General features: G+C 35.4%; 2 protein-coding genes and 2 long non-coding RNA genes across 5 annotated transcripts in view; 1 reads left to right on the forward strand and 3 right to left on the reverse strand.

The window, feature by feature from the left end:
- Positions 1-2,231: 2,231 nt before the first annotated feature.
- Positions 2,232-27,484, reverse strand: part of Orai (calcium release-activated calcium channel protein orai) — a 45,121-nt gene continuing 19,868 nt past the window's right edge. For both annotated transcript variants that reach the window (XM_075308797.1, XM_075308798.1), the window contains one exon: positions 2,232-3,484. In XM_075308797.1, coding sequence (XP_075164912.1) covers positions 2,942-3,484 — 543 coding nt within the window. In that variant the 3' untranslated portion in view covers positions 2,232-2,941. The remainder of the gene's footprint in view (positions 3,485-27,484) is intronic.
- LOC142237468 (small ribosomal subunit protein uS11A-like) lies at positions 4,855-5,278 on the reverse strand. The gene has a single exon (XM_075308801.1). It carries the CDS (start codon positions 5,224-5,226, stop codon positions 4,858-4,860), a length of 369 nt encoding a protein of 122 aa, XP_075164916.1. The 5' UTR covers positions 5,227-5,278; the 3' UTR covers positions 4,855-4,857.
- On the forward strand, positions 18,774-19,609 carry LOC142237470 (uncharacterized). Its single transcript, XR_012722495.1, has 2 exons — positions 18,774-19,180; positions 19,240-19,609. It is a non-coding gene; the product is annotated as an uncharacterized LOC142237470 (long non-coding RNA).
- Positions 19,202-19,835, reverse strand: LOC142237469 (uncharacterized). Its single transcript, XR_012722494.1, has 2 exons — positions 19,629-19,835; positions 19,202-19,573 (listed from the first exon to the last, which is right to left on the reverse strand). It is a non-coding gene; the product is annotated as an uncharacterized LOC142237469 (long non-coding RNA).

A 27,484-nucleotide genomic window follows, 5' to 3' on the forward strand; every position in this document is an offset into this window, starting at 1 on the left:
GCCAACCTTCCAATCAGCTGTTGGAAGATCTGGATTGCATCGTTTCAGTCTATTTAAAATAGATTCAGGGTCAGAAGGGTTTGCAGGTATCCAGGCATGTGCTCTAGGTCTAGCCGGTATGTCTTTCTTCTCGACTAACTCTAGAGCAGCTCCTTCCCAAACTTCACCAATTAGTATCAGAGCAGCTTTAAAACATTCTATAGACCTCTGGTCCTCAAATGCGACTAGCTTAAATCGTCCTTGATACCAACCAGCCTCTTGGTGTCGAGGATCTGGGCCGGGAAACTTTTCCAGTACCTGTGAGTAGACGACAGATAGAGCATTCTCAATTTCCCCCCATTTTTGCTTTGGAACCATACCGTCCAATGCTCCTTTATTAATGATAGCCATCACAAGGCTATCTTTAGCAACTGAGGCAAACGATCTTTGATCCCTTTTGGAGGATGGCAGCTCATCCGGCGATCGTTCCCTTTTTCGAGTCTCAAGAATTCCTTGAGCCCATTTTAAGGAATCGCTTTGTTTAGCCGACAACGTGCTTGGGTCGACTGATCCTAACTTCTTTAGGATAAACAAAGCATTTCTGCGTTCCTTGAATCTCTTTCGTGAGGGATTACCTCCTTTTGATGTCGTTACCTTAGAAAAAGTTCGACTTGTCAGTGTGTCGCCACCTGTCGACCCGTCTACAGGTCGACTAATTGGGCCTAACTCTTGGTCATTGCCCAGATTTATAACTCCAGTCGATACCCGTCCACTGGGCCCTGAAGTTAGCAACCCAGTGGATGACTTGGAATTTCGCTGCATGGTGGCTTAATATCCCACCACACTTGAAATTCGTAGTAGGTACCTATTACTATGAGTTTATCCGCTATTGAAAAAACACGTCCGTTCCGTTCGACGGTTGAATAGGAATAGTCTAAGTGAGCCTGATACATCGTGCTGCCACCTAACCTGTTGTATGGTTGTGAATTATTTGCGAGCTGTGACTATTCAAATTCCTATTGCTGTTCGTTTAACAGCAAATTCATTTTTAATATTACGATCGAAACCCTATTAAAGATGAAAAACCTATAAAAAAAAGTGAAATACTTGACACAACTTCATAAAATAATTAACACTAATGAAACACAGCACCTTTACAACTGTATTCGTTTCGCCCGATTAAACAGAGGACTAAAAGTAATACACCCACGAATCATGTCATTGATATCAGAGAGACTACTCTTAATATTTACCTTTCGTCTTTGGAACTCCTTACACTCAAAAAAAAAGTTAACTCTCTATTTCACTAAACCCAATTTAACTTTATTTTAGTTCATAGAATTATTATGTTTGGAGAAAGTTTTCTTTATTCTAATAATTTTTTGTGTACGTTAGTTAAATTAACTAAACCCGAGGAAAAAAATGTACTCAAATGAAGCATAAAGATTAACTAAATTTGTGTCTTACACAAAATAGTTCAGAATTTCTTTAAATTTGTAAATTTTACCAAAAATGCGTCCATTATGAACTTCGTATGTCACTAAAGACATTCTTGCAATTTTGAACTCCAAGTTTTTTCTTCAAACTACAAAATTTTCTTTAACAAATGAAAAACTTAATTATGTCTAATAAATGTTCTTGTATTTGTCGAAAAATATTTACTTATTTTTATGACATCGGCGTGATGCCAACGTTTGTAATACTGTTTAGTTAAAATTTTCTACAAATATTCAAAATTTTCTAAAATTAACCGAAAGTTCAGTGTACCATGCCTTCAGGTTAGGTTAAAAAATGACAATCCGATTTATTTCAGTCACACTTAGACGGCTATTCAGTCCATTGTGATACCACATTAACTAATAAAAAAATATCTATTACATATAGGTACTGGAAGTTTTTACCGTTAAAATATACCCGATTATTTCCTTCTATTGAACCAATCCGATTGTTCCAAAAACTTTTGCAGACTGCTCAATTTTCCCAGGTCCGCCAGTAATCTAAAGCTACATGTTCCTAGAATTTCAAGGCTTTTCGGATTCTAGGTTTCATGAAACGCTGGTTGAAAAGAGTTCTCGGATCCTTACGTTACCAAGACATTTATAATCATAAAGAGACTTCCCCAGGACCGGGTGATATCTCCCATATTGTTTAACATGAAGAATACCTACCTTGCTGTGTGCGCAAAGACTTCATAGGCAATTTCAACGCCATTATTTCCATAATTGAATAATCATAAAAAAAGCTTTCCTCGATCTTTTGACTAACTATTGCTTATTCGTTTATTGATGTTCTTACCGTATTATAATTATTGTTTTTATTTTTAATAATATATATTGTTTTGTATTAATGTTAAGTAATTAGAAGTATATAGTATATTTCTATAAAATACATTTTGACAATATCACAATTGTACATAATTTAATATTTTAGTTAATTTTTAATTAAATATTCTGGTAAATAACTATTGGCTATATATCTTTTAAATGTTCCATTAGATATTTAATTTTATTGTTGCTCTTTAGCTAAAATATGTCTTTTTTAATGAACTTTTCTTTGTAAAAACAAAAACACAAGAATCAAATCATCTCATCGTACAAAAAAAAATACAGTTTACACAAAAAAGCGTATCTAAGATATTTTAACTTATGCTCAAGTGTATAAAAAAATTAGTTTAGTCTGTGACAAAACAAAAACGATAGATTATTTGTTTAATTATTTAATTTCTTACAAATAATACAAACAATTTGACTGAAAGAAAAATTAAATCAGCCATGAAATGAAAATCTATGTAAGTGCCTCTAAAAAGTTAAAATTATACCAACAAAATAATGAGCATGAAGCTAAGCGCATGCAATGTTTTTTTTTTAATATTTTAAACTTATTTCCAAAAACAAAAATTAAAATTGTAAAAAAAAAAATAGATTTACCAAAAATCTATTGTGTTCTCTCCTCTGTGTTTTCGTTATACGATATCACCACTTGCTCCATAATTTAGACCATTATTACGATGTGGCGCATGATGATGATCCATGTGATGATCCTGTTCCATTTGTTCTTTCAAAATTTCCAATTCCCGTATACCCGATACAGTCACCTCATACTTGTGCGTCACCAGTGACCGATAGAAATGTATGGCAAAAGCCAGGAAGATCACTAGCACGGGTATAAGTACAATACAAGCTGACCATGCAGCCGGTTGACTTAGATCATAAAATTTCACCCAACACAATATGGCAATTTCGAGCAGAAAGAGTATCAGGCCCAACAGTGTGGAAAAGGCCCATGCTGTCTCTATATACCAATGGAGGCGTTCATGTGGTGATTCATGTACCAGCGAGATGCTGTGCAGATTGCAAACAGTCTCTATGTTCGGCAGTATGCATGTGCTGATCATTAGGGCTAACATGTGGACAGCGACCAGGAGAGTGGTACAGATGGCGAAGGCCACTAGCATGCCGGCGGGTACTTGGGTATCATTATTCAATTGCACTTCTACCATTGCCACCTGAAATGATAAAGGAGGGAGAGAAAGGAGAATGGATATTTAAACATTTTGATTAAGCGAACGAAAGATGACTTTCTTACACAGAACAAAACATCTTTCAAAATTCTGAAATTATAAAGTGTGTCCGATACGTTTTGCAACCAACTTCAGGTTGCCATCATTTCTAAACCGATCCATTCCATTGACAGTTCATTTTATTGTCTAAAAGCTTACAAGATCAATTAGATCTATTACATTCAGAAATAATGTTATTTATGATGAAACTGAAGCGTAATAATGGCTTTACTCGTATATTTGGTTGGAAAACCACAAGTAGCTATCGTTAGAGCCCTACAGCATTAAAATGTCAATAAATCTTTTTTGTTTTCTCATACCATTACTCACTACTGTGATGCTTGCAGTGTTGCGTCCACGGTTGCCTCCCATGCCAAACATAATCTACTAAAATTTGAAAAGCGTTTTACCACAAATATACGAAAATTAAAAAAAAAAAAAAACAAGTATATACGGCCGTAAATTCGGCCAGGCCGAAGCTTATGTACCCTCCACCATGGATTGCGTAGAAACTTCTACTGAAGACTGTCATCCACAATCGAATTACTTGGGTTGCGGTAACACTTGCCGATGGCAAGGTATCTTAAAACTTCCTAACACCGTAATATATACCACATGGTCCATACGTGGTATATATTAAACTAAAAAGGCCGATTAAATTAAATATAATTAAGTTTAAAGTTTCTATAGAAATAAAATTTCGACAAAATAAAATTTTGACAACATTTTCTATAGAAGTTAAATTTGGAAAAATTTTTCTATAGAAATAAAATTTGGAAAATTTTTTCTATAGAAATAAAATTTTGACAAAATTTTCTATAGAAAAAAATCTTGACAAAATTTTCTATAGAAATAACACTTTGACAATGTTTTCTATAAAAATAAAATTTTGGTAGATTATTTTTGGATCGAGTGGCAACCATGATTATGAACCGATATGGACCAATTTTTGTGTGATTGGGGATCGGCTATATATAACTATAGACCGATACGGACCAATTTTGGCATGGTTATTAGCGGCCTTATACTAACACCACGTTGCAAATTTCAACCGGATCGGATGAATTTTGCTCCTCCAAGAGGCTCCGGAGATCAAATCTGGGGAACGGTTTATATGGGGGCTATATATAATTATGGACCGATATGAACCAATTCTTGCGTGTTTCTTAGAGACCACATTCTAACACCATGTTCCAAATTTCAACCGAATCGGATGAATTTTGCTCCTCCAAGAGGATCCGGAGGACAAATCTGGGGGTCGATTTATATGGGGGCTATATAAAATTATGGACCGATATGGACCAATTCTTGAATGGTTGTTATTCACGATCACTTATTAAAAAAATTATAGTCTCATTTGTCCACCAAACAACGTAAGTGCAACAAAATGCATTCCATCCGTCCAAAAATAGCACAATGGACGTGAATTCTTGTTTACAAACGGCAACATCTTGAGCAGCCAACATAGCAGCGTAGGGGGAAGCTTCATCACGATCGGCCTTTACCTTCATACCGCCAGTAACACGGGCAATGGTTTCACGGCCGGACAAATCGGTGACATGAACGAAGGTATCGTTGAAACTGGCATAGATATGGGCAACACCGAAAACAAATTCGCCATCACGCACTTGAGGGCCCAACGAAACTTGGACTTCTTCTTTTTGAGCTTTAGCCTTTCTGGGAGCCATTGTGTTTTAGCAACTTAATTAAAAACAATCCAATTGCGTGAACCGGATATTGAAAACACCATGTACCAAATTTCAACCGGATCGGATGAATTTTGCTCCTCTAAGAGACTCCAAATGTCAATTCTGGGGATCGGCTTATATGGGGCTATATATAATTATGAACCGATATGGACCAATTTTGGCATGGTTGTTAGAGAAAATATACTAACACCACGTACCAAATTTCAATAGGATCGGATGACTTTTGCTCCTCTAAGAAGCTCCGGACGTCAAATCTGGGGATCGGTTTATATGGGGGCTATATATAATTATGGGCCGATGTGGACCAATTTTTGCATGGTCATTAGAGAACATATACCAACACCATGTACTAAATTTCAGCCGGATCGGATGAAATTTGGTTCTCTTAGAGACTCCGCAAGCCAAATCGGGGGATCGGTTTATATGGGGGCTATATGTAATTATGGACCGATATGGACCAATTTTTGCATGGTTGTTAGAGACCATATACTAACATCAAGTCGATAGCTTGTTTCGTTCGGAAGTTAGCGTGATTTCAACAGACGGACGGACGGACGGGCGGACATGCTCAGATCGACTCAGAATTTCACCACGACCCAGAATATATATACAAACGGAATGACAAAGTTAATATACCCCCATCCTATGGTGGAGGGTATAAAAACAGGCATATACAGTAGTAAGTTCGGCCGGGACGAATCTTAAATACCCACCACCATGAATCAAATATAATAGTTTCCTTTGAAAATTTCATGGGAGTTTGATGACAGATATTTTCCCAAACAGATCAGTTCAACGGCGCTACGAATATGGGCCCCATGAAAATGAGCCCCACTGTGTCTAATGAAAATGAGCCCCAATAATTACGTGCGATACAACAACTCGAAATTTGGTTCATTTTTGGGGTCCTATTTCATTTATTTTTTGGGGTTCTATTTCATAATGAAAATGGACCCTAAAATGTCCTAATGAAAATGGGCCCTAAAATTTATTTGGGGCCTGTTTTCATTTAATGTGGGGCCAATTTTCAATTCTTAAGCTTATCAGATGCCTAGTTTTTAATTTTAAAGATTAAACTTAAATCAAATCTGGTTTTATCGTTTTATTACATTAAATAGAAATATAATGATCAAAATTAAAAACAAAAAAATTAATTCATTAATGAAATAAATCGCTTTCAGCGTTAACAATTAGTACAGTATTTGTTAGTTTAAACAAACACTTGCATTACATCCTGGACTACATGACGGCAACAAGGACATTTATAATCTTCTTCATGCCTTTCTATTGCATTCGCCTGCAGCTTTAAGTTACATTCATGGCATACAATTAAATGTTTGCAAGGTAAAAAAACTATATTGGGACTATTGCCCCGACAAACAACACAGCTTCTGTTGCTTTCGTTTGACACTATCTGCTCTTCATCAGCAATTTCATCCTCACTGTGGTCTGTTTCTGAATCTGTATTTTCCACGTTCGTATTTTCGTAAGGAGTTGTTTCACGTAAGGAATCACTTATACTTTTGTCAAAGACAATTCTTTCAATAAATTTCATAGCCGTAATTTTGGCATTGTCAAGGAGATGTGTACAATCTGTAATAATTGCTTCTTTACTACTACGTTTCTTTTTCTTCTTCACCGGTACTCCACTATCGCACAACATTTGAAAAGAGCGGCTCTTAAAATATTCCTCTTTTCGAATGGTTTCGACGAATTTAAAAAAGTTCCCATTTTTTTCTATAAGCTTCCCCATTACTCCATTATATGCCTCAACCGCAGACGTCGTACGTATATCCTTTTTATATACGCTTATGTTATGATGCCCAACCTAAATGATAATATAAAACTATGATTATTAAAAGCAAAATGATTATAAATAGTGAATTATTTACCTTTTTTTACCAATGTCTTTCAAAATAAGCCAAAAATGAACTGAATTTTTGCTCTCCGTCCATTAATAAAATTTTTAACTTTATATCATTGAATGTGCCAACTATTAAAGTCGGGGGGAGCAAAGGAAGAGCCATTATCTTTTTATATTCATTCATAGCTGCTTTTGAATTTTTCAAGTATTGAAACAATGGACGATTTTTTGACACATACCTGCGAACTGCTTGGCAAAAATGGAACCTAAATAGAAATTCAAGTTCAATTAATAAATTCTTGCCTAAAATTTGTGAAATATCAACAAAACATAATTCAAAAAGAAACAATCTTGTACACTGGACTTTTGTTAGTGGGAGGAAATGAAAGCAAAATATATTTTTCCAAAAAATCGCGCGATTTTTTGGAAAAATATATTTTGCTTTCATTTCCTCCCACTAACAAAAGTCCAGTATATAATTGGGCAAAAAAGGTCTAACAAGGATTGTAATATTAATTTTCAAATAATAAATCCTTGCCTAAAATTTGTGAAATATCAACAAAACATAATTCAAAAAGAAACAATCTTGTATACTGGACTTTTGTTAGTGGGAGGAAATGAAAGCAAAATATATTTTTCCAAAAAATCGCGCGATTTTTTGGAAAAATATATTTTGCTTTCATTTCCTCCCACTAACAAAAGTCCAGTATATAATTGGGCAAAAAAGGTCTAACAAGGATTGTAATATTAATTTTCAAATTTTTGTAGAACTATGTTCGCGCGATTTTTTTAAATAGTCTATTGTTTTAACATTGTTTTCTGCCAATAAAAATCTTTTAAATGTCGACCACATAGTTCTACAAAAATTTGAAAATTATTTCTGGAAATTGAAAGTGTCAGCTTTTATTTAATTATATATTTTAATCACTCACCAGCATCCGACTAGGCTTACACTGGGAAATTGGTTTGTCAGTGCACGTCTAATTGCACATTCATAGTCAGTTACGAATATATTCGGTTCCATTTGAAATATGTTTTCATTTATATATTTCAATAAACAAGCATATGCAATATATGACTTTTTATCCATTAGTATAAAAAAGACTGGAAATATCTAAAAATAGGTATATTAATATATATTATAAATAATAACTAAAATTATATACTTCATCGAAATATTGTATATATATAACCAAGTGCTGTCGAAAACATCCACGGGGTACACAACTAAATGTACCATCCATTAAATATGTTCTATTTGCCGGAACAATGTTTTCTTTAATTAATTTTATTGTTTTAATTGATGAAAATATACAGTACGATATATCGTTTTCTGTGATACACGCTGTAAAGAAGTGCTCCGGTTTAGATTCTTCTTTGGTTATACCAAAATGTTGCCAAATTTTCTCTAATTGAAATGCCTCCAGCACTTTTAATGGAGTTGAAGGAGACGGTGTATAGTTTTTGCTGACAATATACTGCAATCCGCGCTGAATTTTTGGAAAACTTATATTTTGTGATTCATGCTGAAATCTTATAGCATACACAATATGATATAAAATCTTATTTATTTATTTATTTATATACATACCTCTCACAGTTTTTTTCAAAAGCTTGTTTTATCGAACTCACAGCATTTCCAGTACCGCAAAGGGTGCTAGCAACTTCGATACAATCACTTTTAATTTTGTTTAAGACACTAATTTCTTTAAATTCATTTTCCTGATGGTCATGACAATGATCCACATAATTTTTCGCTAAGACACATTTCCCATCTGGCATTAAATTAACCCTTGCTTTACAGGATTTCACCCAACATTCATATTTATCAACTTCTTTATACGACGATTTTTTTTTTATATATCATTTTCTGATCATACACATACAATAATTTATTATTAATTTTTCGTCCAGTAAAAATAACACACTCCATATTCAACTAGGCACGCTTTTTCTTTGACACTCAAATTAATACTGATCGCGTGTAACTAATGCAGATGGACGCGACAGTACCAATAACGGTAAACAAGTAGCTATGGGTAAAAAATTAACATAGCAACTAGTCTTGGAATAATTTTATGTGGCGACATTCTTCATTAGGGCTCTCCCCGAATGGAGTACAGTCGAATAATAAGATTGGGTTTTAGTGCATTGATGTAAACTAAAATTTTTAAATAAGCATTAAAAAGTTGTATTTAAAAATACTCTTAGATGTATAAAATCTTTAGTAATTATTTTGATGGATGTTTTTTAATTTTGGGGCACTCTTTCGTAATTTTAGGGCCCATCTTCCTACACTCAAAAATACTTAATGAAAATGGGCCCCAACGTTTTTTTGGGGTCCATCTTCGTTTCTATCATTCATAAAAATGGGGCCCATGTTCATGGGGCTTGTATTCATAATGAAAGACGACCCCAAATTTGGGGTTCTGCTTCATTTACTGTTTGGGGCTTATTTTCCTGGGGCCCATATTCGTAGCGCCCAGTTCAACCAGTACGCTTCCCGAAGATAAATGGAAAGATTTTACCTATGAAGACTAGATCAGATTCTGTTGAGTTTTGGATTTGTTTGAGTTTTAGAGGAATCATAAACATCTCTTGTAAGTGTGCAAGAAAATGATGAAATAACGCCATGATTTGAAATCCAAAATCTATAGACCCCAATTATTTAAATGATTACGAAAAGTAAAATCGGGAAATTTTACATTCAGTTTCAAGCAATCAGTGCACCTTCTGTACCCTTAAGATCTGAAAACGGTTTATATGGAGGCCTTACCAAATGGACCGATAAAAACTAAATCATATACTTGTGGGTCTAAAAAGCCAATATATTTTCAATTTGTCGCTAATCGTATAAATTTCTACAATTCTAGAAATCCTAAGAGTTAAATCGGGAGATCGGTCTAATGGGGGCTATGCGAAAAACATGGGGGATACACACAGTATTCAGCACACCTAATTGTAGTTCTAGAATCTAGACCCAAATCGGAGGGCCGGTTTATAATGGGGCTATATAAAAAAAACTGTACCGATACACAATATATTCGGCACACCTCTTTACGGTCCTTGAATACCTCTGGATTTCCAATTTCAGGCAAATTGGATAAAAACCACGGATTCTAGAAACCCAAGAAGAAAAATCGAGAGATCGGTCTATATGGGGACTATATCAAAACATGGACCGATACTCACAATTTTCGGTTTATAAGGGGGCTATATAAAAAACTGTACCGATACACAATATATTCGGCACACCTCTTTATGGTCCTTGAATACCTCTGGATTACCAATTTCAGTAAAATTGGGTAAAAACTACGGATTCTAAAAGCCCAAGAAGTAAAATTGGGAGATCGGTCTATATGGGGGCTATATCAAAACATGGCCCGATGATCACCATTTTCGGCACACGTCTTTATGGGCCTAAAAAACCTCTAGGTTTCCAGTTTCAGGCAAATTGGATAAAAGCTACGGATTCTAGAAGCCCAAGAAGTAAAATCGGGGGATCGGTTTATATGGGAGCTATATCAAAACCTGGACCGATATAGCCCATCCCTGCGTGCAGACAAAAGTCGATTCTGTGCCAAATTTCAGGACGATATCTCTTTTATTGAAGGCTGTAGCGTGATTACAACAGACAGACAGTCGGCTAGACGAACATGCTTATATCGTCTTACAGTTTCTCCCTGATCAAGAATATATATATAACATAGTAAACTATATATATTCTTGATATAGTCGGAAATCGATATTTCGATGTGTTACAAACGGAATGACAAACTTACCACCATTCTATGGTTGGGGGTATAAAAAAAATCGTGTGATGAAATTTTTGTGGTTAGTATGAAAGAAATGTTTTTTCTTCGAAATAATGAAGTGACAATTTTTTGGGTGTACAACTATCCCTAGAATTGTGAATGTGACAAATTTTTTAAGTTAAACTTTGTCAAAAATTTATATCTACATAAATTTTGTCAACTTTTTATTTCGGTAGAAAAAATTTGTATAATAAATTATTTCCATAGATAATTTTGTTCAAATTTTATTTCTATAGAAAATTTTGTCAACATTTCATTTCTATAAAAAATTTTGTCAAAATTTTATTTCTATAGAATATTTTGTCAAAATTTTATTTCTATAGAAGATTTTATCAAAAATTTATATGTATAGAAAATTTTGTCAAAATTTTGTTTCTAAAGGAAATTGAGTAAAATTTTTTTCTATAGAAAATGTGGTCAAAATTTTATTTCTATTGAAAATTGTCAAAAAATTATTTCCACAGCGGATTTTGTCAAAAATGTATTTCTAACGAAAATTTGGTCAAAATTATATTCTTATAGAAAATTTGATCAACATTTTATTTCTATAGAAAATTGAAGTACCACTTATTTGGAGAGGAAATTTTGGGAAAATTACCAAGAATTCTACCAATCTACCAAACAGTAAAAAATCTGCCATTTGTGATAGAATTCTACCAAATGTGGCAACCGTGGTTGCGTCTAAAAAGTGGACGAAAAACCGATTACAACACCAGAAATTAACCGAATTTGATAGAAATTCACGTCGCAGTGGTAGAAACCTTGCTCGTAAGCTGAACACGGATTCAACACATATTGACAAATAAGCTTGTACTAAAGCCCTTAAAGTTCCAAAAAGTGCAAGAGCTTACCGACTATCGCTTGCATTAAAGTGGTCAGTTACCGAATTCGGATTTACAGAATTTGGCGTTCACTTCCCTATGTGTCCTAGATCTTATCGCGAGTTCATTTGCATTCACGTTTTATTTTATTTCGGCATGTCCTGGCACCCATTTGATGCGAATCTTGCCGTATTCCGAGTATCGAGTTGATCATACTTTTGCAGTCCAATACGTTTCGCGATCGAACCGTAATGTCTATTATTGCCTTATTGACCTTCAATAATCTATAGAGATGTTCACGTTTTGCAGCCTCGAGTTATTTCTGAGCGATCTACATAGCCACTTCAGGTATACGATCGTGGTTTTTTGCGGTATCCCCCATTTCAATCACAGTCTCATTTCATGTTTCGTGTTTCCGTTCATTCTCCTAACATCTTCAATCTCATCGCAGCTATGGCGGCTGCGCTCTTGATCCGAACCTAGGTCTTAAGTCAAGTGTCGTCTCCAAGGCTCTGACAGAGGTGGTTTTATGCCAAAACAACATGTCCATTGGACCCATTGTAAAATTTCTATGTTGCATTTCTTCTCCATTTCGACCCGTATTTTAGGATTAGCCTTATTCCTCTCTCATATACCCAGTACATTACCTTTGGGTTCAGGCCCAATTTAGAGCCCATTGTTATTCTGCACGGTGCCCAACATCTGTCGGTTTTTTCAGTCCTTTCTTTAATGTGGCTCATCCAATTCAATTTCCTGTCTAAGATTACTCCTTTATTGATCTACACCCTCAACAAAAATCGCTTCTCTAACATATGTTCCAAACATATTTTGCAGGAAGCACATATATTATTGGATACTGGCGAAACATTATTATGTTTGTTTTAGGTGAACATATTATATGTTTGGAAGCATTTTAGCCCAAAAATATTATATACTTGGAAGAATTTTCCCCAAAGAATATTGTGATCATTCCCTCACATAATTTTTACTTCCACGAAATATTTTAGTTCTTGGCAACTTTTTCTGTAATACACACAGAAAAAAATTTCACGAAAAATTTTCCAGCTAAAATCTTAATTGAGTTTTAAAAAATATTCAATTAAAAATTTAATTGATTTAACAAATTTTTAATTGAAATAAAAATCAATCACACAAATTAATAGTATCAATTAAATATTTAATTGGATCAATTAATTTTTTAATTGATACTATCATTTCTGTTACATTGAAGACATTTCAATTAAAAAATTAATTGGATCAATTAATTTCGTGATTGAATCAGAAAAAACTTTTTTTGTGTGCAGATAATGTTGAAGAAATTATTCAATTTTATAAATTTTTTAAATTTTACCTTTCGCCTGGACGGAGAATCGAACCGAGGACCATACAGTTTGTAAGCCAAAACGCTATCTACTGTCTACGTAGCTGTTATGGTCATCAATAGACTATTAGTTATATTTATACAGTTATATTTACGGCCATTTTTATGTAGCTCTGTTAGGCTTTAACTGCCAGTTAACAGAAAATAAATTGCAAATATCTTCTCTCCGGTTAACGTTAACTGAAAAATTTTCAGCAATTAAATTCCTAACTTGCATATGGAATATATAGGCAAGATGGCAGATTTGCCCATAGTATGGTTTAAAAGTCCGTTAGCTAACGTAGCACTAACGAAGCTTCATGAAAATGGGGGTTAATAGCATGATTATTTAACAGAAACATACATTTGTTTGCCACGTGGAACAATGGTTAGCATATCTGCCTTGCATGCAAAGGGTCGTGGGTTCAATCTCTGTCTGACCGAACACCAATTTTTTTTTAATTTACACATTTATATTTATACTATATTAAATTTTTATAATAAAACTTCGAAATGTGGGTTATTAATGATTTACAGTCAGAAAAGAACAGTGCTTGATATAAACGAAATAGACTGAGCTTTTGGATAAAATATTATATTGTTATTGCAAAAATCACAATTTTGTAACAAACAAGTGGTTTTTGGTATAAAAGTTTGAAATTTTGGAAGGAATTCAAAAACTCTAACAAAAGCAGAACGTGGTGTCGAGTATAAACATAACATACATAAAAAATTTTATAATATACACATAAATTTATTTAGGCGTGAACAGTTTTTTACTAGCATTTAACACCATTTTAAATGCATTTAAAACTTGTCGTGTTTTGTACTTAATTTCTATAACGTTATTCTGTTTTTGATTCGAGTTTTCCCGCTAAAATGAAAAATAATTTTACCTGCAAAACTCGAATTTAATGCCCCCTTTTATTTTCGAAGGTGACCGTCAACTCCTCTTGGACTACTTATTAATAAAGTGGAACTAAACTTTGTTTTTATACATTTTTCACTGTTTCCCCCTTTTTTCATTTTACTGTCCCAACTCTAAAGAGAATAGTGCCCTTTCGTTTTTTTATGAAGATCCCTTTGTAATTTTTATATATTTTCCACTGCTTTTTTAATTTCCTTTGTCTGAATATTTTGACTTACACGTCGTACGTTCCGATTTCTTTTGTCGAACAAAGAAAAAAATGGTGCCCGTAATGCCAAAATGATAAACAAAACACATGTCCTCACATACATAAAATGCTGCTCTCAAGGCAAAAACACATGCTTTTTTTTCAAATGTCTATTCTCTTGGTTCCGAATGTCTATTCTCTTTACTCCGAATACTCATTCTAATATTTAAATTAAATAATATTTAGACTTAAGCATATCAAATTTTTGGCCTTATCATAAAACAGTTTTCCGAAACAACATACAAGTATTTTCACAGATATTGCTCTCTTTTGATTCTCTCGCTATGTTATGTTGATATCTTTCGTCAACCCTCCCGGTTTCCATCTCTATTTCTCTCTCTCTCTCTCTCTCTCTGTCGCTCTCTGAATAAAATATCACAACATATATATGTTTACTCGAAATTTGTAAATTTATTTATGTTTACATTCACACATATTATTTTTATGAAATATTCATGTTCCAAACATAATACATTCTAATATATTAACGTATGTGTCCCAAACATTTAGTGCTAGTTTAGGAACATTACATGTTTGCCCTTAAATACATTGTGTGTAAAAATTGTGCCCGAAACACATTTTGTTTATATCGGAACATATGAAAAACATATTTTTCTAACATTGTACCAATGTAGATCAGCATTGGACGGCTATGTGGTGCGCTTTATAGTCCACCTTCTTTTGAATTTGTGCTGGAAAAATCCCATCAGGCCCAGACGACTTAAATGGTAAGAAGCTTCTTATGTCCCCTTTGACCATTTCATTTGTTAGAATAATGTCCGGGCTAGAGGTGTGCGCGTGACACGAAATTCTCGTGACACGCGTGAATCACGTTAGTCGTGACCAAATTCAAAGCAACTCTCGTGAATGTGCGTGAATGGGACTTAAATAAATATGTCGAGCGTGAGAAATAAAACCGGTTCGTGAATGTGCGTGAATAAAATTTCTGCAAATTCACGCTCACGAAAATAATCAAGATTTAATACACATTCGTATGTTAACTGAAATTAATTTAGCTCTCGAACTGTATTTTATTCTTGAATTTTGTTATCTTTGCTGATTTCCGTTTGGAAAATATCGTGAGTGAATCAGGTGAATTGTCGTGAATCGTGCGTGAACGTAGTCTTTAAAAGTAGTTCGTGCGTGAGCGTGCGTGAATAAATATTTTTCTTTGTGAATGTGCGTGGGTGAAATTTTAGTTACACGCACACCTCTAGTACAGGCTGTCCTCGCACGCTCATAAAAAATCGCTTCTGTAACATATACTCCCAAACATATTTTGCTTCAAGCATATACATTTTTGGGTATTGCCCAAACATTTATATGTTTGATCTCTTCCAATATATAATATGTTTGAAAGCATATTAGTCTAAACAATATATGTTTGGGTAGTCTAAGTTCCAAACATTTTGTATTTTTGCATCCAAATTCAATAATGTTGTCTTCCAAAAAACAATATGTTATTATGTGAACATATAATGTGTTTGGAAGCATTTTGCACCCAAAAATATTATATGCTTAAAAAAATTCTCCCAAACAATATTGTGCTCAAAATGTTATTTATTTATATATTTACAATCATAACGAATTATGAAAATAAACAGGTAATATAGGTGCTAACAACATAGGTTTTCGACCTGAATGCTCAAAATTTTGTTTCTGCCCAATTGTATATTCCCCCACATCTTTCTCACTTCCACGAGATTTTTAGTTCTTAGCACCTTTTTCTGTAATACAAACATTGTAGAAGAAATTATTCAATTGTATGATTTTTTTTATTTTAATTTTACCTTTTGCCGGACGGGGATTCGAACAGCGGACCACACAGTTTGTAAGGAAAGAAGTAGCTGATCAATTGCCCAAGGAAAAATAAAATGTTAATTTTGTAATAACAAGCAACAACCACCAACTTAATTCAATATCGCTCCCTGTTAAATAGCGCTCCAAGCTACTAAACACATATATGTTTATAGGCTATTTCTAAATTAATATATGTTTGCATCCAAGCATATTATATTTACAAACATTTTATGTCCCAAACATAATATGTTCTAACATATTAACATATATGTCCCAAACATGTTATGCTAGTTTATGAACATTATATGCTTGCACTCAAAAATATTGTGTTTAAAAATTTGTGTTCCAAACATATAATGTTTATAGCCAAACATATGAAAAACAGCCTTTTTCATCCGTGCGCCTTCCGTTTGTAACAGTGCCTCTTAGCTGACTAATGCGCCTTGCAGACTATAGGTTTATGCGGACGACAGTGGTCGTGTCGAACATATCCCATATATTAGCCACATTATACACAGAAAAAATTTTCACGAATATTTTTCGAAGTAAAATCTTAATTGAGTTTTAAACAAGTAAAGGGTGATTCTTTTGAGGTTAGGATTTTCATGCATTAGTATTTGACAGATCACGTGGGATTTCAGACATGGTGTCAAAGAGAAAGATGCTCAGTATGCTTTGACATTTCATCATGAATAGACTTACTAACGAGCAACGCTTGCAAATCATTGAATTTTATTACCAAAATCAGTGGCAGAAAATCCGCTTTTTTATCGACAAATTTTGTTCAGCGATGAGGCTCATTTCTGGTTGAATGGCTACGTAAATAAGCAAAATTGCCGCATTTGGAGTGAAGAGCAACCAGAAGCCGTTCAAGAACTGCCCATGCATCCCGAAAAATGCACTGTTTGGTGTGGTTTGTACGCTGGTGGAATCATTGGACCGTATTTTTTCATAGATGCTGTTGGACGCAACGTTACGGTGAATGGCGATCGCTATCGTTCGATGCTAACAAACTTTTTGTTGCCAAAAATGGAAGAACTGAACTTGGTTGACATGTGGTTTCAACAAGATGGCGCTACATGCCACACAGCTCGCGATTCTATGGCCATTTTGAGGGAAAACTTCGGAGAACAATTCATCTCAAGAAATGGACCGGTAAGTTGGCCACCAAGATCATGCGATTTGACGCCTTTAGACTATTTTTTGTGGGGCTACGTCAAGTCTAAAGTCTACAGAAATAAGCCAGCAACTATTCCAGCTTTGGAAGACAACATTTCCGAAGAAATTCGGGCTATTCCGGCCGAAATGCTCGAAAAAGTTGCCCAAAATTGGACTTTCCGAATGGACCACCTAAGACGCAGCCGCGGTCAACATTTAAATGAAATTATCTTCAAAAAGTAAATGTCATGGACCAATCTAACGTTTCAAATAAAGAACCGATGAGATTTTGCAAATTTTATGCGTTTTTTTAAAAAAAAAGTTATCAAGCTCTTAACAAATCACCCTTTATATACGGCCGTAAGTTCGGCCAGGCCGAAGCTTATGTACCCTCCATCATGGATTGCGTAGAAACTTCTTCTAAACACTGCCATCCACAATCGAATTACTTAAGTTGCGGTAACGCTTGCCGATGGCAAGGTATCTTAAAACCTCCTAACACCATCTTCTAAATTGTATGTAAGTTCATACGTGGTATATATTAAATAAAAAAAGCGATCCAATACGTATATAATTCAGTTTGACAAAGTAGACATAAAATTTTGACAAAATTTTCTACAAAAATAAAATTTTAACAAAATTCTCTATAGAAATAAAATTTTGACAAAATTTTCTATAGAAATAAACTTTTGACAAAATTTTCTATAGAAATAAAATCTTGGTAGATTATTTTTGGCTCGAGTGGCAACCATGATTATGAACCGAATAAAATTTGAACAAAATTTTCTATAGAAATAAAATTTTGACAATGATGAAAATGTTATTATGAACCGAATAAAATTTTAACAAAATTTTCTCTAGAAATAAAATTTTGACAAAATTTTCTATAGAAATAAAATTTTGGTAGACTATTTTTGGCTCTAGTGGCAACCATGATTATGAACCGATATGGACCAATTTTTGTGTGATTGGACCAATTTTGGTATGGTTGTTAGCGACCATATACTAACACCACGTTCCTAATTTGAACCGGATCGGATGAATTTTGCTCCTCCAAGAGGCTCCGGAGGTCAAATCTGGAGAACGTTTTATATGGGGGCTATATATAATTATGGACCGATATTGACCAATTCTGGCACGCTTGTTAAAGATCATATACTAACACCATGTTCCAAATTACAACCGGATTGGATGAAAATTGCTTCTCTTGGAGACTTCGCAAGCCAAATCTGGGGATCGGTTTATATGGGGGCTATATATAATTATGAACCGATGTGGACCAATTTTTGCATGGTTGTTAGAGACCATATACCAATATCATGTACCAAATTTCAGGCGGATCGGATGAAATTTGCTTCTCTTTGAGGCTCCGGAACCCAAATCTGGGGATCGGTTTATATGGGCGCTATATATAATTATGGACCGATGTGAACCAATTTTTGCACGGTTGTTAGAGACCATATACCAACACCATGTACCAAATTTCAGCCGGATCGGATGCAATTTGCTTCTCTTTGAGGCTTCGCAAGCCAAATCTGGGGGGTTACTCTGTATTGCGATACGAAAGCAAATGCGATGCGATAGTTAAATGCGTTAAGAGTACAATTCGGTACTCTGTATCACTTGCGCAAACGCTTTCGCAAAGTAAACTGAAAATATGGTAACGCTTTAGCAAAATAAAGCGAAAATATGACAACGCTGGCTGCACAATGTAAACAATAACGAAAATGATAAAAAGAAATGTCAAAAAATTGTAAATAAAAACATTTTAAACAATCTTCCGTTCGGTGCGTGTTCTTTTAAAACTTGCTAATCGTTTATAACAAAAAAGTAATAATTATGGATTCGATAGCGTTATGGTTTGAAGAAAATTAACATGAACGAATTACAAGAAGAATTTTGCGAGATCGGTCAAATATACTCTCCCTAAGTGACCACGGGTAAGAAAATGGAAACTCAAATTATGTGACAAACGTTTTCGAATATTTCATTTTTATAGATTTCGTCTTAATAAAGATGCGTTTATGTATGTATTAAACGCTATTAAAGACGACCTTGTCGTTCCAAATAAATCCACAGCCATTCCAACTCCAATAAAAGTGGCCGCTGCTTTGAAATTGCTTGGACAAGGTGGTTATCTACAAATCGGCCAAGACCATCTTTTAGGACTATCAGAGCAATCTATGTCGCGCTGCTTACAAGAAGTTTGCGAGGTGATTGAACGAATACTTTGTCCCAAGCACATACAATTTGAGGTAACTGCGGAAGAGACCATAAAGTCTACCAAAGTTTGGAACTGACGTTGCTGTGTCTGTAACTTTTTTGGTTTTTCCCTAAAACAATAAACAATTTAGATACAAATATAAAAATTTAATTGTGCTTACTTACATATTTGTTACTTTGCGATTGCTATTTTGTTTGCGCACGATTTTTGCGATCAACGAACGAGTTTGACATACGCTTTCGCATTATAGAGTGCGGTGATGCCAGATTTGCGAAAACTAGATGCGCAAGGTAGATACGAATACGAATTACTGAGTACCAATTACTAGATTCGCGACAATTTTTCTTACGCATCGCAATACAGAGTAACCCCCCTGGAGATCGGTTTATATGGGGTCTATATGTAATTATGGACTGATGTGGACCAATTTTTGCATGGTTGTTAGAGACCATATACCAACATCATGTACCGAATTTCAGCCGGATCGGATGAAATTTGCTTCTCTTTGAGGCTCCGCATGCCAAATCTGGGGATCGGTTTATATGGGGGTGAAAAATCATAAGAATTTTTATGATTATTAATTAATTACTTTAATGACAAAATTTAGGACAAAGTAAAAAAGGACTTCAATGAAAACACGTCTGGTTCGCTTCTAGCTAAGAGAAAAAGAGATCGATTTATTCCAAAGTCACGATTCTTTCCGTAATCGCTCGGGAAAATTTCCCAAGCGATTTGACAGTAACTGTTGACGTTGTAAGTATTCATGTAACAACGCCGACTATATTACAGCATTACAATACAATACAATTCAAACTTAAATTTGTACGTTATTCTATGATTTAATTCAAATTAAGAGTTGTGAATAGTATTTCATTTAATAATAATATCATTGCGAGAAACGGCCGAACATTCTGCCCCCGTTGAAGAACTGTATCTTCAACTAACAGGTAAAATAGCTAGTTTGGTTATAGGCCGTTTAAGTATTCCGTTTTTTGTTTGAACCTCTGCCACCCTGACCTTTCCGTCTTTGCCTTTGACCACTGTTATGACTCTGCCTGTTAACCAATGTTGTGGTGGCAAGTTGTCTTCGTGGATTAGCGCTAGCTGTCCTACCTCCACGTTGGGCTCGTCTTGGACCCATTTGCCTTTGTTCTGGAGACCTAAAATGTAATCTCTGGACCAAGCTCTCCAAAACTTCTGCTTGATGATGCAAAGTTGTTGCCAACGTCTCAAGGATCCCAGTTTGCAGTCTGGAACGTCTTCGACGAATTCTTGAGGCAGCGAAAGAAGATCCCCTCCGATTAATAGATGAGCAGGAGTTAGGACTGCTCCGTCGTTGGGATCTGTGCTGAGCGGTGTTATTGGCCTCGAGTTGAGTACCGCTTCTACTTCTACCAGTACGGTTTGGAATTCTTCCACGGATAGTAATGCGCTGCCTATCGCACGTATAAGAAGGTACTTGGCTGACTTGACCGCAGCCTCCCACAGGCCCCCAAAATGGGGTGCTCGTGGGGGTATGAAGCTGAACTCTACTTCCATTTTCGCTGCTTGTGATACCAGTTCTCCGTTGGTTAGCTTCCGATACAATTCTTTCAGCTTCCGGTCGGCGCCCACGAAGTTGGTTCCGTTGTCGCACAACACTTTGGACGGTAGACCTCGGCGTGACACAAACCTTTTGAAACATAAAAGAAAACATTCCGATGTTAAATTTGAAACCAACTCTAGGTGCACAGCTTTGGAAGTGAAGCATACGAAAACTGCGATGAACATCTTAGTAGGTGGTTTACCTCTTATTCTCATCGAAATATTAACAGGGCCACAAAAATCAACGCCGACTATAAGAAACGGTCGTAATGCTACTACTCTATCCATTGGCAAATTGCCCATCAATTGTGTTCTTAATTTTGGCCGGTAATGAAAGCAGTGTACACATTGGCGAACTATCTTTCGACATTCATCTCTAGCATTAACTAGCCATATTTTTTGTCGCAGTATGGCGAGTAATGCTTTTGGACCTGCATGGCAATTAGTTATATGTAAATGCCTCAAATATACGGTTGTAAAATGCAAACCTTTAGGCAATAAAAGGGGAAATTTACTTTCGAACTTCAAAGGCGCATTTAATAAACGACCACCTACACGAACAAGCTCAACTTGACCATATTTTAATTTGAGTACATGTACAAATGGCGTCAAGGATTGTAGGCTGGCTGGCAAGTTCTTGCAGGCTTTGATTTTCCGGATTTCGTCTGCGTACTCAGTTTTTTGAACGATTTCTACGATTTTTAGAAAAGCGTATTTAATTTCGTGGGAAGTTATTGAAATTGTCCGTGGACCACAGTTTCCTTTTATACGATTTATAAACCGAAAGATATAAGCTGTAATGTTGAGAATTTTGTAGTACGACGACCACTTTGATACAGTTCTTAAAAAGTCGTTTTCGGGTTTTGAAACAGTGGCAAAAACCTTTGCTTTTCGCATTTCAAGTAGTTTCTGTTCTTCCGATAGTTCTATTCGAGGATTTCTTGGCCAAGTCTCTTGGTTGTCTATCAAAAAGGAGGGGCCGTGAAACCATATAGAACTATTTAATTCCTCTGCGTTACACCCTCGTGATACTATATCGGCAGGATTAAATTTACCGGGAACATGGCGCCAAGAAGCTTGTCCCGAATTTTCTTGAATTTCGGAGACCTTATTAGAAACGAACGTCGCTAAAGACGATGGGATCATACTTATCCAATGAAGGACTATTTCGGAGTCGGTCCAAAAGTAGATGTTCTGTACATTTAAACAAAAGGTATCCCTTATTTTAGACCACAAGCATGTCAACATATGAGCAGCACACAATTCTAATCGTGGTAAGCTTTTTGTTTTTAATGGAGAAACCTTGGATTTAGCTGTTAATAGATGACAACTAGTTTCGTTGCCAACAGCAGTCCTGATATAAATACAACATCCGTATGCTCGTAAGGATGCATCCGCAAACCCATGTATGTCACATTTTGATGATGCAGTTGTATTTACATAGCGAGGTATTTGTATCGATTTAATTTTTTGGAGAGTTGATTTGAAATTCTCCCATTCCGTATTAAGACTTTGGGGAATAGACTCATCCCAGTCGATCTTTTTTACCCACAATTCTTGGAGCAACATCTTAGCTCTAATAATAATGGGGCAAACAAGGCCAAGTGGGTCGAATAAACGGGACGAAACGGACAAAATATTTCGTTTTGTCGCTTTTAAATCCGAGTAATTATTTTCCATCTGAAATGTCATTTTTGGGATTCCAGTATACACCAAGAGCTTTCGAATATTCGGAATTACTATGTAACAGTTTTTCCGTAGTATTTTCCCTACAATTTTCCGAATAATTGGATAGCCACTTTGTTATATTAAAACCAGCAGAATTCAATATTTCTATTAATTCGGACTTTATTATCGATAATTCTTCAATAGAATCTGCGCCGGTCAATAAATCGTCGACGTAGAATCCTTTTCGCAGAACTAAACTTCCTCTTGGAAACAATTCCTTGTATATCTCACTCAGATATTGTAAACATCGTATGGCGAGGAATGGAGCTGAAGAGGTGCCATATGTGACGGTATTTAAGCGATAAATGTTGATTTCATCTTGAGGAGACCTCCGATACAAAACCAGCTGATAGTTTCGATCAGCCTCGTCAATTAGGACTTGACGGTACATTTTTTCTATGTCAGCGGTTACTACGTATTTATGTAAACGGAACCGTATTAATGTAGAATATAAGTCTTCTTGTATTGTTGGCCCAACCATAAGCAGGTCATTTAATGATACGTTAGACGATGTTCTGCACGAAGCATCGAATACTACTCGAAGTTTAGTACTTGAGCTCTGTGGGCGCAATACACATTGGTGCGGTATAACATAATGAGGACCCGAAAGAGCTGAAGAGTCCGCAATGCTCATGTGACCTAAATTGATGTATTCGTTCATAAAGATGTGATACATTTTTCTTAACTCTTCATCCTTTTGCATTCTTCGCTCTAAAGATAGAAATCGCCTTCTCGCAATCTCATAGGACTGTCCCAGAACACTTGGGTCAGATTTGAAAGGAAGAGCCACTTCTATACGGCCGTTCTGAAGTCTCTTCACGGTTTTTTGGAAATGAGCTTCGCACTCCTGTTGTTCCTGGGAAGCTATGGAATTTGAAACTCTAGGTAGCTCCTCTAATTCCCAGAACCTTTTGAGTATATAATCAATAGAATCTTCCCTTTCTATTATACCTATGTTACAAGTTTTTAAATGATAGTCATCGGCTATGTTATACTTTCCCGCTACAATCCAGCCAAGCAAAGTTTTTTGCAAAATAGGTTGCGATGGGCCAGACTTTATCTGACCTACACACAAAAGTTCAAAGAATATTTCTGCCCCAATTAATAAATCAATTTTTTGTGGCTTATGGAAAAATGGATCCGCTAGAATTACGTTGTTAGGAACTTCCAACGATAAATCGGGAATTTTGTGATCCGGTTGCTTTGAAGTAATGGTTTCCATTACCCAAAAATCTGTACAAAATTGATACGAATTGATCCTAGATTTGATAGTAGCCTGTAATTTTCGACGACTAGAGGAGTATGTTTCCCCAATTCCGACTAAATTCAATAATCCAGGTTCTTTTTTCAATCTCAATCTTTGACTGAGTTCTTCTGTTATAAGGTTAGGCTGAGACCCGGAGTCCAATAATGCCCTGGCGGAAATATATTCGCCAGTACTACTTCGGACTTCTACGAGAGCTGTAGCCAAGATTATTCCATTATTAGCGACACCACAAGTGTTCACCGTGGCTACAGGGCTAGGAGAATCTTGTTCGTTACTTGGTAACGTCGAACCAGATTGAGTCTCCGTGAATCTATGCAGTAAAGCGTTATGTGCGCCACTACAAATTCTACAGCGTGGTGCCTTACATCGGGAGACGGTGTGTCCTTTCTTTAAACAATTTATGCAAGCTGGAATTGATTTCACAAAATCAAACCGCTGAAGAACTGGTATTGAACCAAAAGAAGGACATGTTAAAATTTCATGTTGCAAAGATTTACAAAAGGTGCATTTATCTACTGCCTTACTTCCTTTTGAACACGACAGTGATGTTTTACTATGTCTCCTATTTACTGGATCTTTGCTGGGCCTAGTGACTCTATCTTTTGAAGTCGAAGATTCATCAGCAGCTATGTGCTGGTATCTTTTATTGAGAGCAGCTTCACATTCGCTCCAAAGGGGAAGCTTGTTGTAATCGAGTTGCTCTTCCCACTTCGTTCGTGTAGTGGAATCTACTTTAGACATCACCAAATGAATAAGAATTGCGTTTGTGATATTTTTCTCATCGCCTATGGATAGGAGCGAGTCGTATATGGCAGAGACCGAATCTATCAAATTTCTTAAAGAAGACGATGAAGGTCTAGACATTTCGGGAAGATTAAAAAGTTTCGATATATTATCGAAGAATATTAAACAATCGTTATCGTATACCCGCTTCAAGCTAGCTATGGCTTTCGGGTAGTTCTGCTCTGTTATTTGGAACGCTCGTACAGTTCCAAGTGCCTCATCTGAAAGGCATGAAATCAAATGATTAAATTTTTCAATCTCTGTGAGTGTGGAATCATTGTGTACCAGATTCTCAAATAAGCTCATAAAATTTTTGAAAGTTGAATATTGACCATTAAATTTTGGGAGCCGCATACTTGGAAGTTTAGATTGATGTTGGACACTGAATGAAGTCTCTGCTACACTAGACTTCCTATGATTCGACAATATTTTTAAAAACAAGCTTTTAGTGGAAACACAAAGATCCTCAACACTAGCTCTCTCCCCATTGGTAGGATCCAATAGGTCTAGTTCCGATTGGTGTGCCATCAACGTATTGATGTAAGAATTCAAAATTTCCATACGACACTCAATTTCTATTGGATTGAATGATATTGTCTTATCTTTGACAGATTGTCGAATTCGCTCTATATTAGCCACGCTGGCTGCTTTTTGGGATCGTAATGATTCCAAACTAGTTGCAAGGCAAGGTGAAGTTTGTCTTTTCTTACCAGTCATTGTTGCTGGCTCCACTGGAAATTTAGAAGAGAGTTAATCCCACGATTTATGTTGCGCCAAGTTGTATTTACACTTGGTTGTAAGTAATTTATTTAGCACAGACACTATTGGTTATTAAATCTTGACTTGAAATAGTTATACTGTGTTTCTGATTTATTTCACCACTTATTGTAAAAATTGTATATATTATCAATCACGTGTATTACTGTACACGAGAAAAATGTAAACTTCAATATGACGTTTTCGGTGTCGTTTATATTCCCTTTTCTTAAATTTGACAGTAGCAACAACCGTTAATTACTCGTTGGTTTTTATAAGTGTTGTTGTTGTCAATAATATTAAACAATTGCTCATATAGTTCGCCAAGACTGAATTGACATGCATGCGTAATATTATTCTCTTATATTGAGACAAATGACAACAAATAGCTTTAGCTTAGCTGTGGAAAGGGGAGAGCGATTCGTGCGAGTACAAATAGAGTGAAAGAATTTGATAGAAACTGACTACGACAACCATCGATAACTTGGATGAAAGAGTAGAGCTGATATCAATATTCAATAATGTGGCTGGAATTGTTCATAGCAACAAATTAGCTAAGACAAGGAATCCAAATTCAATAGCAGCTAGAGCACAACCTTCATTCGATTAACAGCGTTCAAAATTCATATCAATATTACTGCTGTTAATAATAAGTTCATCATTCGAATTATTTATTATGATACAATATTGCTTCACTTCCACCGTAAATTGCTGTGGACACAAAGAACAGTATAGAGCTAGGTTGGTGTGGGTGCTACTCAAAGCAACAAAATTCAATTTGAGAAACTTACAATTGATATAAAAGTCTCACACGTATCTAGCAACTATACTTTACCTCTTCATCATCAGATGGGTGCAATTCAATAAAGCTTTCTTCGTTATCCATTGATGAGAACACGTGTCGATTTTAATATTCTTACTCCACTATACTGCGTCAACTTCACCAACTTTTGTATGCTGAACCAGTAATAAATCACGAAATTTTTTTTTTTTAAATTAAATTTTTAATACTTTAGTCCCTGCTCGGGCGCCAATGAAAAATCATAAGAATTTTTATGATTATTAATTAATTACTTTAATGACAAAATTTAGGACAAAGTAAAAAAGGACTTCAATGAAAACACGTCTGGTTCGCTTCTAGCCAAGAGAAAAAGAGATCGATTTATTCCAAAGTCACGATTCTTTCCGTAATCGCTCGGGAAAATTTCCCAAGCGATTTGACAGTAACTGTTGACGTTGTAAGTATTCATGTAACAACGCCGACTATATTACAGCATTACAATACAATACAATTCAAACTTAAATTTGTACGTTATTCTATGATTTAATTCAAATTAAGAGTTGTGAATAGTATTTCATTTAATAATAATATCATTGCGAGAAACGGCCGAACAGGGGGCTATATATAATTATGGACCGATGTGGACCAATTTTTGCATGATTGTTAGAGACCATATACCAACACCATGTACCAAATTTCAGCCGGATCGGATGAAATATGCTTCTCTTAGAGGCTCCACAAGCCAAATCTGAGGGTCCCTTTATATGGGGGCTATACGTAAAAGTGGACCGATATGGCCCATTTTCAATACCATCCGACCTACATCGATAACAACGACTTGTGCCAAGTTTTAAGTCGATAGCTTGTTTCGTTCGGAAGTTAGCGTGATTTCAACAGACGGACGGACGGACATGCTTAGATCGACTCAGAATTTCACCACGACCCAGAATATATATACTTTATGGGGTCTTAGAGCAATATTTCGATGTGTTACAAACGGAATGACAAAGTTAATATACCCCCATCCTATGATGGAGGGTATAAAAATATTCAATTAAAATTTAATTGATTCAACAATTTTTTTAATTGAAACAAAAATCAATCTGATTCAATCACGAAAT

This window comes from Haematobia irritans, chromosome 5 (assembly GCF_050003625.1).
Source record: "Haematobia irritans isolate KBUSLIRL chromosome 5, ASM5000362v1, whole genome shotgun sequence".
Classification (NCBI taxonomy): domain Eukaryota; kingdom Metazoa; phylum Arthropoda; class Insecta; order Diptera; family Muscidae; genus Haematobia; species Haematobia irritans.